The sequence below is a fragment of the Argopecten irradians genome, chromosome 2 (assembly GCF_041381155.1).
Source record: "Argopecten irradians isolate NY chromosome 2, Ai_NY, whole genome shotgun sequence".
Classification (NCBI taxonomy): Eukaryota; Metazoa; Mollusca; class Bivalvia; order Pectinida; family Pectinidae; genus Argopecten; species Argopecten irradians.
In genome coordinates this window covers 69,119,037-69,133,508 of record NC_091135.1, presented here as the reverse complement: position 1 = coordinate 69,133,508, position 14,472 = coordinate 69,119,037, and the positions used below count along the sequence as shown (strand labels likewise).

Sequence of the window (14,472 nt, the reverse complement as noted above, 5' to 3'; positions counted from 1 at the left end):
GGTCTAAATAACACAGAGAACGGGTCTAATAACACAGAGAACGGGGTCTAATAACACAGACAACGGGGTCTAATAACACAGAGAACGGGGTCTAATAACACAGAGAACGGGGTCTAATAACACAGAGAACGGGGTCTAATAACACAGAGAACGGGTCTTAATAACACAGAGAACGGGGTCTAATAACACAGAGAACGGGGTCTAATAACACAGAGAACGGGGTCTAATAACACAGAGAACGGGGTCTAATAACACAGAGAACGGGTTCTAATAACACAGAGAACGGGGTCTAATAACACAGAACGAAATAACACGGGGTCTAAAAACACAGAGAACGGGGTCTAATAACACAGAGAAACGGGTCTAATAACACAGAAAAGGGTCTAATAACACAGAGAACGGGTCTAATAACACAGAGAACGGGGTCTAATAACACAGAGAAACGGGGTCTAATAACACAGAGAACGGGGTCTAATAACACAGAGAACGGGGTCTAATAACACAGAGAACGGGGTCTAATAACACAGAGAACGGGGTCTAATAACACAGAGAACGGGGTCTAATAACACAGAGAACGGGGTCTAATAACACAGAGAACGGGGTCTAATAACACAGAGAACGAGGGGTCTAATAACACAGAGAACGGGGTCTAATAACACAGAGAACGGGGTCTAATAACACAGAGAACGGGTCTAATAACACAGAGAACGGGTCTAATAACACAGAGAACGGGGTCTAATAACACAGAGAACGGGGTCTAATAACACAGAGAACGGGGTCTAATAACACAGAGACGGGGTCATAATAACACAGAGAACGGGGTCTAATAACACAGAGAACGGGGTCTAATAACACAGAGAACGGGGTCTAATAACACAGAGAACGGGGTCTAATAACACAGAGAACGGGTCTAATAACACAGAGAACGAGTCAATAACACGAGAACGGGTCTAATAACACAGAGAACGGGGTCTAATAACACAGAGAACGGGGTCTAATAACACAGAGAACGGGGTCAAATAACACAGAGAATGGGTCTAATAACACAGAGAACGAGGTCTAAAAACACAGAGAACGAGGGTCTAATAACACAGAGAACGGGGTCAATAACACAGAGAACGAGGTCTAATAACACAGAGAACGGGGTCTAATAACACAGAGATACGGGGTCTAATAACACAGAGAACGGGGTCTTATAACACAGAGAACGGGGTTCTAATAACACAGAGAACGGGTCTAATAACACAGAGAACGGGGTCTAATAACACAGAGAACGGGGTCTAATAACACAGAGAACGGGGTCTAATAACACAGAGAACGGGGTTAAATAACACAGAGAACGGGGTCTAATAACACAGAGAACGGGGTCTAATAACACAGAGAACGGGGTCTAATAACACAGAGAACGGGGTCTAATAACACAGAGAACGGGGTCTAATAACACAGAGAACGGGGTCTAATAACACAGAGAACGGGGTCTAATAACACAGAGAACGGGGTCTAATAACACAGAGAACGGGGTCTAATAACACAGAGAACGGGGTCTAATAACACAGACACGAGACCTAATAACACAGAGAACGGGTCTAATAACACAGAGAACGGGGTTAAATAAGACAGAGAACGGGGTCTAATAACACAGAGAACGGGGTCTAATAACACAGAGAACGGGGTCTAATAACACAGAGAACGGGGTCTAATAACACAGAGAACGGGGTCTAATAACACAGAGAACGGGGTCCAATAACACAGAGAACGGGGTCTAATAACACAGAGAACGGGGTTTAATAACACAGACACGAGACCTAATAACACAGAGAACGGGGTCTTATAACACAGAGAACGGGGTCTAATAACACAGAGAACGGGGTCTAATAACACAGAGAACGGGGTCTAATAACACAGAGAACGGGGTCTAATAACACAGAGAACGGGGTCTAATAACACAGAGAACGGGGTCTAATAACACAGAGAACGGGTCTAATAACACAGAGAACGGGTCTAATAACACAGAGAACACAGAGGGGTCTAATAACACAGAGAACGGGGTCTAATAACACAGACACGGGACCTAATAACACAGAGAACAGGGTCTAATAACACAGAGAACGAGGTCTAATAACACAGATAATGAGGGTCTAATAACACAGAGAACGGGAGTCAAATAACACAGAGAACGGGGTAAATAACACAGAAGAGTCAAATAGAAACGGGTCTAATAACACAGAGAACGGGGTCTAAATAACACAAAGATAATGGGGTTTAATAACACAAAGAACGGGGTCAAATAACACAGAGAACGAGATCTAATAACACAGAGAACGAGATCTAATAACACAGAGAACGGGGTCTAATAACACAGATAATGGGGTTTAATAACACAGAGAAAGGGGGGTCAAAAACACAGAGAATGAGGCTAATAACACAGAAACGAGACCTAAGAACACAGAAACAGGGTCTAATAACACAGAGAACGGGGTCAAATAACACAGAGAACGAGGTATAATAACACAGAGAAAGGGGTCTAATAACACAGAGATAGGGTCTTATAACACAGAGAACGGGTTCTAATAACACGGAGAACGAGGTCTATAACACAGAGAACGGGGTCCAATAACACAGAGAACGAGATCTAATAACAAAGAGAACGGGGTCTAATAACACAGAACAGGGTGAAATAACACAGAGAACTGGGTTTAATAACATGGAGAACTGGGTCAAAATAACACAGAGAACGGAGGTCCAATAACACAGAGAACGAGGTCTAATAACACAGAGAACGGGTCTAATAACACAGAGAACGGGGTTAAATAACACAAAGAACGGGGTTAAATAACATAGAGAACGGGGTTAAATAACACAGAGAACGGGGTCAAAAACACAGCGAATGAGTCTAATAACACGGAGAACGGGGTCTAATAACACAGAGAACGGGGTCTAATAACACAGAGAACGGGGTTAAATAACACAAAGAACGGGGTTAAATAACATAGAGAACGGGGTCAAAAACACAGCGAATGAGTCTAATAACACGGAGAACGGGGTCTAATAACACAGAGATGGGTCTAATAACACAGAGAACGGGGTCTAATAACACAGAGAACGGGGTTAAATAACACAAAGAACGGGGTTAAATAACATAGAGAACGGGGTCAAAAACACAGCGAATGAGTCTAATAACACGGAGAACGGGGTCTAATAACACAGAGAACGGGGTCTAATAACACAAAGAACGGGGTTAAATAACACAAAGAAACGGGTCTAATAACAAAGAAAACGGAGTCTTATAACACAGAGAACGGGGTCTGTTGAAAAGATGTTCCGAGCTGTCCGACACGTACAAGAGAAACATTCGAACTTTCCCTATCAGTTTTTAAAGTACCTGTCGTTATTCAGCCGAAGAAATTACAAACATGGTTGGAAAGATGTCTCCAGATTAGATCTGGAAATGATAAGCCCAAGCGGAAAGCGCGGTCAAGCGGCATTACGTCTCTTTCGTTTGTGGAAGGCCAAAGACCAGGCCAAACTAATCCTGAGCACCGGAGGAGCGCCAACCAAATGCGACCCAGATTTATCTCTCGATGAGTTTCGGGTCCCAGAGACTTTATCTGCTACAAAAATCACAGAGTTCATTCTCAATTATCGTCGTAACGGTGTGGTTTGCGACCTGAGGACACTGCCATCAAATTCTATAGGTATTTGTATGTAAGTTAGAAGGAATACAAACGGCCATCACCATGAAGCTAAGCCAGCCAAACCAGATTGAACCAGGATTCCAATAAGAAGCACAATTCTTGTAACAGTCTTGAGAGAAGTGCGCGAGTTGAGACATTCAAGAATAATTTTACATGAGTGAACATTAGGATAGACAAGAAAAATGAAAGTGCGCGAGTGAATATTGAGACATCCAAGAATAATTTTCCGCGAGTGAACATTAGGATAGACAAGAAAAATGAAAGTGGGCGAATGAATATAGCGACATTGAAGAACATTTTTTAACGGGTGAACATTAGGACAGACAAGAAAAATGAAAGTGCGTGAGTGAATATTAGGATAGACAAGAAAAATGAAAGTGCGCATGTGAAAATATTTAACGCGGGAGTAAACGCGGGATGAAGATGACATTTCATTACAAAACTATATATATGTATTTCATATTTTCAAAATATAATAATTCTTTTGGAGACCAAAACTTTATGAAGAAGGGGGCAATGTAATGTCGTTCATTTTGTAAATATTATCTAGTGTAATTGTTTAACTTGTAGGGTTTTGTTATAGTAGCCGCATCATATGGCATCTCTACTCGGAAAATATACATAGCTAAATGTTCATTCAATATTGTGCACATGTATTAGGTAAATAGTTGTTGCTAATCTTAGCGATGTTTATACAGAAACTTAGGTTCATTACCGTAGCTATCAATGTATATATTCTTGTATGTACGATGTCCATCCTCATTTCGTTTATCTAGGATAACATATTAGGATCATTTGTAGTATATTCATCAGAATTAGTAATGTTGTCTAAAGTAAATGTGACATACCTTTTATGAATAGAAGTTTCCATATAATAGTAATTTATTGTTGTACATTATCAGTCAGCGTCTGCCAGTTTGTAGATATACTGAATTGCCTGTCGTAGTTTTTCTACTCTCCACTAGGCTTCGCTCCGAAAATAGTATTTATAAGCGCAGCCTAGCAGAGAGAATTTGTACCAAGACAGGTAATCCAGTCTAGTTTGTAGATCGCCATCTTTATTTAACTTTCGGAACTCTCTGACCTTATTCTCTTAAGTAAGCGTAAGCACATCGCATGTTAAATCTAGAGAATTGTACATCCGGGTAATTTTATTTGTATCGCGCCTTTTGATTGGTCGATAGTATAATTGTATAAAGACAGCGATTTTCCTCCTCCCAGGAGACGGTTTTTCTCCACAAACTCCTCATACCAGCTTTATATACAGATATACTTTCCCATCAGAATCATGAATATAGCTGAAGAGGTAAAGAACTAATGATATAAATATTTGGGCGTTTTTGTTAAAAGAACATCACCAATAATTTATACTACATTATATAGTATATATACATGTATATATCTCCCGTCTGCAATATTCGCCATAATTTGGATTTTTTTTATAATAGAGTAATAATGAATATTTATCAATGACAATCATAGTTATTGGTGCTCTCGTGTAGTTTTAAATAAGTTTATCACAATTTCTTTATTATCATCAGTGGTAGGCTAAGTCGTCAATAATCGCCAATAATCGCCGATAATCGCCAACATTCGCCAATATTTCCAATAGCTTCCGACTGGAATCTGTTGTTGAGGCGAAGGTGATTTTTGAGATAATTTATACATACATGAATATGTTGTAAAATATTTATGTGAATGCTGAAGTTTATGAATGTGTTGTACTTTTTGATATTATAACTTGTAATTTATTTACGAGTTGGAGTTATTTATGTCTTCCAAAGTAAGTTTCTAAGCCGAGACCAGACGAACTCAATAAACGTTTGCGACTATTTGAATAATAGACAGCGACGTTGCAATATTTTAAATGTATTACTTGATAAGTTGGTGTGTTTATGGCTTTTCTGCTCTACTTCGTCATCAACTCATCCTTCTCAAAAGTTAATTAACAGTATATTACATAGTGGTTATTACATGTCATGGGAACGTGTTTTGTACTGTGTTGCCATTTGAGATAAGATTTTATCTCATACCTACACGTGTGAGTAATAATGGCTGTTTCAGAGCACTACACCCATGTCGCCTGAAGCTGTATGGCATGGCTACCCATGCAATAAAGCCTCGTGACGTCACAGCGTCAATAAAATTACTATTTTCTTGGCACAATTTTAACAATTTCTTTTTGAAATTAAATTAAGATGGATTACTTTAAAAGATAAAAACAACGGGATCCGCGTTGAAAATATCACGCTTTTTTGGATGGAGATTTGACTAGCAGTCGCGTTTTTTGGAATTTATTTCAAAATGTCGGAAATTAATAGAATTAAAATTGCAAGAAAACATTGAGGTATGAGAGGAAAATACTTTTTCATAAGTGGATATGAAGGATAAGGATATTCTACCCTCGGAATCACAAAACGTTGTAAAACCCTGAGCAAGCCTCGGGTTTTACAACATTTTGTGACCCTCGGGTAGAATATCCCTATCCTTCATATCCACGAATGATAGAGTCTTATAATGAAGACTGATTATCTTTGCTAGTTTGGGAATGTGATATTTCAATTTAATTTGCTTTTAGTTCATACACCCACCAAACATTTGTCCTAATAAGTTCTAATAAGTTGCTAGCAATTCGAAAGTTCACGTGAAAGGCTATATGTTTTTATGTACGATTTTTAAAAAAGGAACACTTATTTCTGCATTTGGTCACATCTTTTATGGCCAAGCTAACAAATATTACGTTTCTTTTATGATTAGAGGCTAATCTGATTGTTAAATATGCGTTATTCTGTTTATATAAAGGTAATGTTTCTAACTCTAATTGAAACCTGCTTGGTCAGTTTTGAGGGATAACTCTTTAATCCTTAACTGTGATGGTTAACCTTATTGTATTTATTTAAAGAACTAACTTTCCATCGAAATGATTTAGAGAAATATCGCACAACTAACTTTCCACCGGCATGACTAGGAGAAATATCGCACAACTAACTTTCCATCGGCATGACTAAGAGAAATATCACACAACTAACTTTCCATCGGCAAGAAAAAGAGAAATATATGGCGCCTATTCTATGTTATATTATTAGCAGTGTGAAAACAAAAACTGTGATACTACGGCAAATGTTTTTCGGAAAGGAACGTTGATGAAGCTTATTTAGTAAAAGATATCTGAAATAGTTCTCGGCGAAGGATGGGTTAAATTGCGCGAATATGGTGATGATCCACATAAACAGTGCACAGTCAGTTACGTCATAGTTAACGTCACTATATCATGTGTCTGTCCCTCTAACAAACTCTTTAATTTGTTGTGCCACTTAACCCTGAATGGAATGCATCATATACATATATATCATATCTTACAAATTCCATTATGATCAATTAGTCACGTATTACCAAACTGTCATGGACATCAGTGGAAACCTTCCAGGGTTATATGCTATTCATATACACATCAATAAATAGAATACATACACACACATTTGTCTGATATAAAAACTTTGGTATAAGTAGGGAAGGCGCAATTGTAAGCTGAGCACGACAGAAGACACATAATGGCTGCCTACGCGAAATTGCTTTTCCTGTTGGCCATAACTATATACTTTAAAGATGGAAATGGATTTGGCAATATATTTAGCTGTCCGAAAAGTCCAGTCATTAAAGATTTTAGCCCACAGAAGGTAAACTATATCAATTTATCATTATCTGTCCTAATTCAACATTTCATCTACTTTTTGTGTTCCATCATTTAGTCTGCTAAGACAACTGATGAAACAACACGTCAACTCGGTCGATAAGATTGGAATATTCGCAGAGGGTTTGAAAATAAAATTAAGAACATTTTTTGATAATTTAATTTTATAAGTTACACTCATTTCTATAGGTTAGATATTTGAGATCATTTTTCCATAGGCCGAAAGAATTGTACGTCAAGTAATATTGTAAAACGTTTTTGTTTATGACTCCATAGCCCCAAAAGATATTGAGAATAATGCTTAATTTGATCAATTGCAACGTGAATGGACATCTGATTGTCTGAGAAGCATGGCTTTGTAACATGAAGGAAACTCACTTCAACTCCGTTTATCATTCAAGTTTGTCATCGAATACTTTATTATTTCTGTTTTTGATGTTTCTGTTTCTACAGTATAAAGGTGTATGGTACGAATACCAACGATTCAACAACTTTCTACAGATTAACACAACCTGTATTTCCTACAGGTATTGTCCGAGGAAAAATGGCGACATGAAGGTGACATACAATCGGCTAGAGCAAGGAGTGTAAGATGAATTAATTTAATATTTCTTCTCCTAAACGACTGTTTTTGGGGTTTTTTGTGTGGGGGAATACCTCATTTAATTAATAAACTTCAATGCAAATGAAACTTATCGGTCGAGGTACTGTGAGTGACCTTTTATTTTTCATCAAAGTTTTAAACAATGTTATATAAATGATGGTGTCGAAGAAGAAATCACATTTATCTTTTTTTCTAAATACTTTACCTGTTAAAGGATATTTCATGTTTAGTTATAGCTTCGTACTGTTTTATTTTGTTTTAAATGTAACTTTGAAATTTTCAGTTTTGACGAAACATCGAAAGGCACACTTGTTAATGTAATGGGAAAACCAAATCATTTTAACCTGTTCCTCGATAACATTAGTAAGTTTTCTTCTTATTATAGGAATGTGTGTTACAAAATGATTACTGAACCCCTGTTGTATACATTGACCTTACTTTCCTCGCCCTATTACTGTTAATTAAGTGAGATTTCCTCCTAAACCAGCCTTAGTTCGTATGATTATTCTTCGTCGATTACCATGGTAATGAAAGTTCAAAAATAGACGATTGATAACCATGTTTTTGACAATAGTTTCATTGATAAATACAAAAAAGGTAATTCAGATGAAATATTTTGTACTTGCAAAATTACTGATCAGAAATGTACAAAAGTTTGTAAATGATAGGGTGTGGAAACGAACACTGGATTTATAGTTACTTAACATAACTGCATGCTGTTCTAATGGACGGGTGCTGACCATAGCCGCGAACACAACATCATTATTTATTATTGTGGATGATATATCCACTTGCCAATGACTTTATTCAGAATAATCTTACTGCATACATGAAGTACGATTCCATACGATAACGTTGATCATTTATCATTTTTAACAGCAGGCCTAGAGCAGAATGTTTTATTCACGGACTACAAAAAGTACGCCGTTTTGTATGGATGCGACGACTCGACGAAATTAGGTAAGTCTCTTTATTATCTCTAGACTGTCAATCTTCAACTTATGGTGTTCAACATATCCCGCTACCACAAGGAAACATTTCTTGTTACTATAGCAACCACAGTAAGTTTATATATTGTATTGTGACGTTTAAAGAAAGTATAGAGCGATAATTCATGAGAAAATGCATTAACCTACTATGTCAAAGTTGGTTTCTGTGAAAAGTCACGAAGATATTGTCAATATCCATTAGTGTAGTTACGTTTTATACCATTATATAAATACTTAAAAAGCCAATGGTTTCCAGCTTAGGATTTTAAAGTAATATACAAAAGGCAGCCAATGTGCATGTGGGTCAAACTCGAATACTGTCTAGATCTAACCATCAGATGCAAATTACTGAAGCCTATACGTTCCATGCAGTATTTTTTTTATCTCGTTATAACGAAATAACCTATCTCATAACGAGATAACTTTTCATGATATAACGAGATAAGATTAACTTGAGTATCCGGTTTATTTTGGAAAAGTGGCAGAACCCAGAATTTTATACAAAATAAGAAAAACGCCTGCCTCAAATGTCAGGATTTAGCATGATCGTATAATACTGTATGTTTCTACACCACAGCTCATATCTTATAGTTCTTACGCTTTTTTCCCCAATTACAGAATGGGCGTTTATTTTGTCACGCGAGCGACAGCCAAAAATCAGTCCGAGGAAGGAAAGATGTCTTCATCGCTATCTGACCAACCTTGGGGGTAATACCAGCCTGCTGGTCACAAGTGACCAAACGAACTGCTGATAGATTGACAAAGATGCTATTTCCAATTCAGTGATGATTATTGTTATCACATTAGGCATTGTAACAATATGTGAGAAGCAATTAACCAAGATATTAAGGGTATTAATTTGAGTACAGTATCAATTTAGTAACAATTTGTGTACAGTATCAATTTAGTAACAATTTGTGTACAATATCAATGTAGTATCAATTTGAGTACAGTATCAATTAAGTAACAATTTGAGTACAGTATCAATTAAGTAACAATTTGAGTACAGTATCAATTTAGTAACAATTTGAGTACAGTATCAATTTAGTAACAATTTGAGTACAGTATCAATTTAGTAATAATTTGAGTACAGTATCAATTTAGTAACAATTTGTGTACAGTATCAATGTAGTATCAATTTGTGTACAGTATCAATTTAGTAACAATTTGTGTACAATATCAATGTAGTATCAATTTGAGTACAGTATTAATTAAGTAACAATTTGAGTACAGTATCAATTTAGTAACAATTTGTGTACAGTATCAATTTAGTAACAATTTGAGTACAGTATCAATTTAGTAACAATTTGAGTACAGTATCAATTTAGTAACAATTTGAGTACAGTATCATTTAAGTAACAATTTGAGTACAGTATCAATTAAGTAACAATTTGTGTACAGTATCAATTAAGTAACAAATTGTGTACAGTATCAATGTAGTATCAATTTGAGAACAGTATCAATTTAGTAACAATTTGAGTACAGTATCAATTAAGTAACAATTTGAGTACAGTATCAATTAAGTAACAATTTGAGTACAGTATCAATTAAGTAACAATTTGAGTACAGTATCAATTAAGTAACAATTTGAGTACAGTATCAATTTAGTAACAATTTGAGTACAGTATCAATGTAGTATCAATTTAGTAACAATTTGTGTACAGTATCAATGTAGTATCAATTTGGGTACAATAACTTCTGGGTACGAGCATGCAAAAATAATCTGGCTAACATTTTTGTACATTCAGAAAAAAATGTAACATTTGTATACACGTAACGCTGCAGAATATAAATGACGTAAAATACACGTGATATGACCGGCTGTATGACTAACATAACTTTGTGCACATTTGAAAGACTTAATGTATTGGCCATCAAGGACATTTATTAGAATAGTCGATATATTTCCTGTTACCAATTTGTTAAATGTGGTTATGTTTGAATCATGTCGAAGAAAATATTAGATCCCTCCAGCAAATGAGGATTTTGAATCGGCAAATACTTACGATCACCAAAATAAACCACATCGCATGAAAGTTAGAAATATTCTAAAAACAAATAATTATGTTAAATGATAGCAAAACATCTCAAAAATAGCACTAACAACATGTTTCATTTTGATTCACTTCCAGTTCCAGCCCGTTAAAACGCGTGTTATCCAATGATTTCCGTGGTACGAAATAGTTGGCTCTGTTTTTTGTCGAATATGAAGTTCAGGTTGTGGATTTAGAAAATATTTTTTGTTATTGATTTTTAGAAAAAAAAATATATCTAAATAGACTAGAATAGGTAGAAATTTTTATTGACGTGTTCGGGGACTGGTGTTACGCAATTTCCACCATTTTGGTAGTGGTTTTTGACTTGCTATCGTTAACAAACCAAACACGCGAACTTAATCCTAATTCTTTTAAAATATTCGCCAAAATTGTGTCCTAAAATTAAAATAATTTAAATTCAGCCATTTATTACTATTTTATTTTTCACAGCCAAAATCCGTATTTTTTGCTCGAGCACTGGTCAGAGGAGTCTAGTATAGTAGGATTATACAATGTAGACAATATAAAATCGCCACTGTTCTAATTTTGTGTATAATTTTCGCATGGTTATAAACCTTAATATCGTGACCTCCATTTATTCATTTATATATACGTTTATAGTTACCAAAGAGGTAAAATAGTTATTACATTACAACAATATCCCGTCAGCTTCTGGGGGGGGGGGGCTTCGCGCCCCATATCCCCTACCGGGGCTTCGCCCCCTGCACCCCCAAGCATGCAGGTCCTTCCAAACCTAGCTACGCCGCTGACGGCTAAAGATGTTAGCCGGTGTAACGTTGAAAATGGACCCCCCCCTAGAAAACTGACCTCGGGTCATTTTTCATCTTTGAAAAATGACCCCAAAATGCCATTGAAAATTTATCTAGACTTCGATTGACTGGCATTAACATTGTCAAAATGTTTTAACTTCACAAAGTACACATCCAGAAAAAAAATCAAAAGACAAAATGTATAATGTTTAACGTTATTAAAATGTAACTGATATTTGAAATGCCCAAACTCAACGAAAATAGAACGCGTATTTATGATTTTGTGATTATGAGGTCACCGGACAGTTTCTGATCTCGAAAGTCGGTTGGAGTTATTTAAGTAGGGACAACACTTTATTTCGCGAGTTATCATGTGATATTTACACGTTGTATCGCTTAACTTACGAGGATATAAATATCTTGTTATATCACTAAATAGTAAGTGAAGGCTAGGTAGATATCTATTTTTAAAAAAATTGAGCTCCACAGGTGTGATTATGTGCGACATATAGTGCAAATGTATAGTGTAACAAAATAAGACTGACGTCATGTGACGTAACGTGGTTAAAGCGATTTTATAATTATTCTTTTTTACCATCAAATTTTTATACGGCTATGATAATTTCGTTTAAATGATGATGGATTCATATATTGTAAGCATTTCATGATTTATAATGTGGTCTTTGCTAATATTTTGCAAATGAATTATGTCATTTAGTAATACATGTACTTACTAATTGTACATTTAGCTTTAGGCTGGCTTTCACTAATATCTAGATTTAGTAATACATGTACTAACTAATTGTACATTTAGCTTTAGGCTGGCTTTCACTAATATCTAGATTTAGTAATACATGTACTAACTAATTGTACATTTAGCTTTAGGCTGGCTTTCACTAATATCTAGATTTAATGTTAATGGTTCTTAATTAACGTTTAAAGTTTAGTCAACAAGTTTACTAGTAAAGTTTTCTAATAAAGATACCATTCCTTTTACTGTAACTTTGGGGCCGCGGTTGCTTAAATATTTCCGGTTTGTATTATTTTTAAGCCAACCTGTAATATACACTGTAATCGCTATACCAAATCAAATTACCCGCTGCCCCCGTCAGTGGAGCCTCTTCTTGTGTTGTCATAAGTATCTCCGACATCATGAGAACTCCCGACGTCATTCGCGGTAAAACAAAATAAGTCCATGGAAATAAAAATAAAATCATCAGTGCACTTCCAACATTTTAATCATTATGTTTCATCTTTATGATATTCAACATTTCAAAATCATAACTACAAATATTGTTGCGAATAACATATAATAATTTGGGTTTTTCATTCCGGAAGCACGCAAGTACGCACAAAAAACGCGCATTGCGTCATTACGTCATGACGTCGCCAAGAACGACGTCACAATAAATTTTACACATAGCACTACATCAACGGGAGTGATAGGAGAATGATTATGATCTCATAAATTCCCTTTTTGGTTGGTAAGGTTATGAAGTGTCAGTCCCAAGCAAATGAAAATATAACAAAATAAAACAGTACGAAGCTATAACTTAACATGAAATATCCTTTAACAGGTAAAGTATTTAGAAAAAAAGATAAATGTGATTTCTTCTTCGACACCATCATTTATATAACATTGTTTAAAATTTTGAGGAAAAATAAAAGGTCACTCACAGTACCTCGACCGATTAGTTTCATTTGCATTGGAGTTTCTTAATTAAATGAGGCGTTCCCCCGGAAAAAACACAGTAGTCATTTAAAGTCAAGATTACGGAATCGTTTGAGTATTTGGGAATGAATGAATGCAAATATGAGGATTAAAGTGGTGTTTCCATTTATTGATGTGTACATAAATAGCACAACTCTGGAAGGTTTCCACTGATGTTCATGACAGTTTGGTAATACGTGAATAATTGATCATAATGGAATTTGTAAGATATGATATATATGTATATGATGCATTCCATTCAGGGTTAAGTGGCACAACAAATTAAAGAGTTTGTTAGAGGGACAGACACACGATATAGTGACGTTAACTATGACGTAACTGACTGTGCACTGTTTATGTGGATCATCACCATATTCGCGCAATTTAACCCATCCTTCTATTTCAGATATCTTTTACTAAATAAGCTTCATCAACGTTCCTTTCCGAAAAACATTTGCCGTAGTATCACAGTTTTTGTTTTCACACTGCTAATAATATAACATAGAATAGGCGCCATATATTTCTCTTTTTCTGGCCGATGGAAAGTTAGTTGTGCGATGTTTTTCTAAGTCATGCCGATGGAAAGTTAGTTGTGCGATATTTCTTTAAGTCATGCCGATGGAAAGTTAGTTGTTTAGATAAATACAATAAGGTTAACCATCACAGTTAAGGATTAAATAGTTATCCCTCAAAACTGTCCAAGCAGGTTTCAATCAGGGTTAGAAACATTACCTTTATATAAACAGAATAACGCATATTTAACATCCAGATTAGCCTCTAATCATAAAAGAAATGTAATATTTGTTAGCTTGGCCATAAAAATTGTGACCAAACTCTATGTTTTAACAGTTTAATAAATGCAGAAATAAGTGTTCTTCTTTTAAAAATCGTACATAAAAACATATAGCCTTCCACGTGAACTTTCGAATTGCGAGCAACTTATTAGAACTTATTAGGACAAATGTTTGGTGGGTGT

The 14,472-nt window shown here is 35.7% G+C and overlaps 1 protein-coding gene across 1 annotated transcript; it reads left to right on the top strand.

The window, feature by feature from the left end:
* Positions 1-7,154: 7,154 nt before the first annotated feature.
* LOC138316327 (apolipoprotein D-like) lies at positions 7,155-13,485 on the top strand. The gene is made up of 5 exons (XM_069257998.1): positions 7,155-7,372; positions 7,840-7,973; positions 8,274-8,353; positions 8,870-8,950; positions 9,598-13,485. The coding sequence occupies exons 1-5, from the start codon at positions 7,247-7,249 to the stop codon at positions 9,729-9,731; spliced, it is 555 nt and encodes a 184-aa protein (XP_069114099.1). The 5' UTR covers positions 7,155-7,246; the 3' UTR covers positions 9,732-13,485.
* Positions 13,486-14,472: the final 987 nt, after the last annotated feature.

What these genes read in the sequence shown, in the direction of transcription:
- LOC138316327 (XM_069257998.1), top strand. Translation starts at nt 7,247, where the DNA reads ATGGCTGCCTACGCGAAATTGCTTTTCCTGTTGGCCATAACTATATAC. An exon ending in AATCGGCTAGAGCAAGGAGT is followed by an intron (nt 7,974 to 8,273) that starts GTAAGATGAATT and finishes TGAAATTTTCAG; the next exon opens with TTTTGACGAAACATCGAAAG. An exon ending in CGACGACTCGACGAAATTAG is followed by an intron (nt 8,951 to 9,597) that starts GTAAGTCTCTTT and finishes CCCCAATTACAG; the next exon opens with AATGGGCGTTTATTTTGTCA.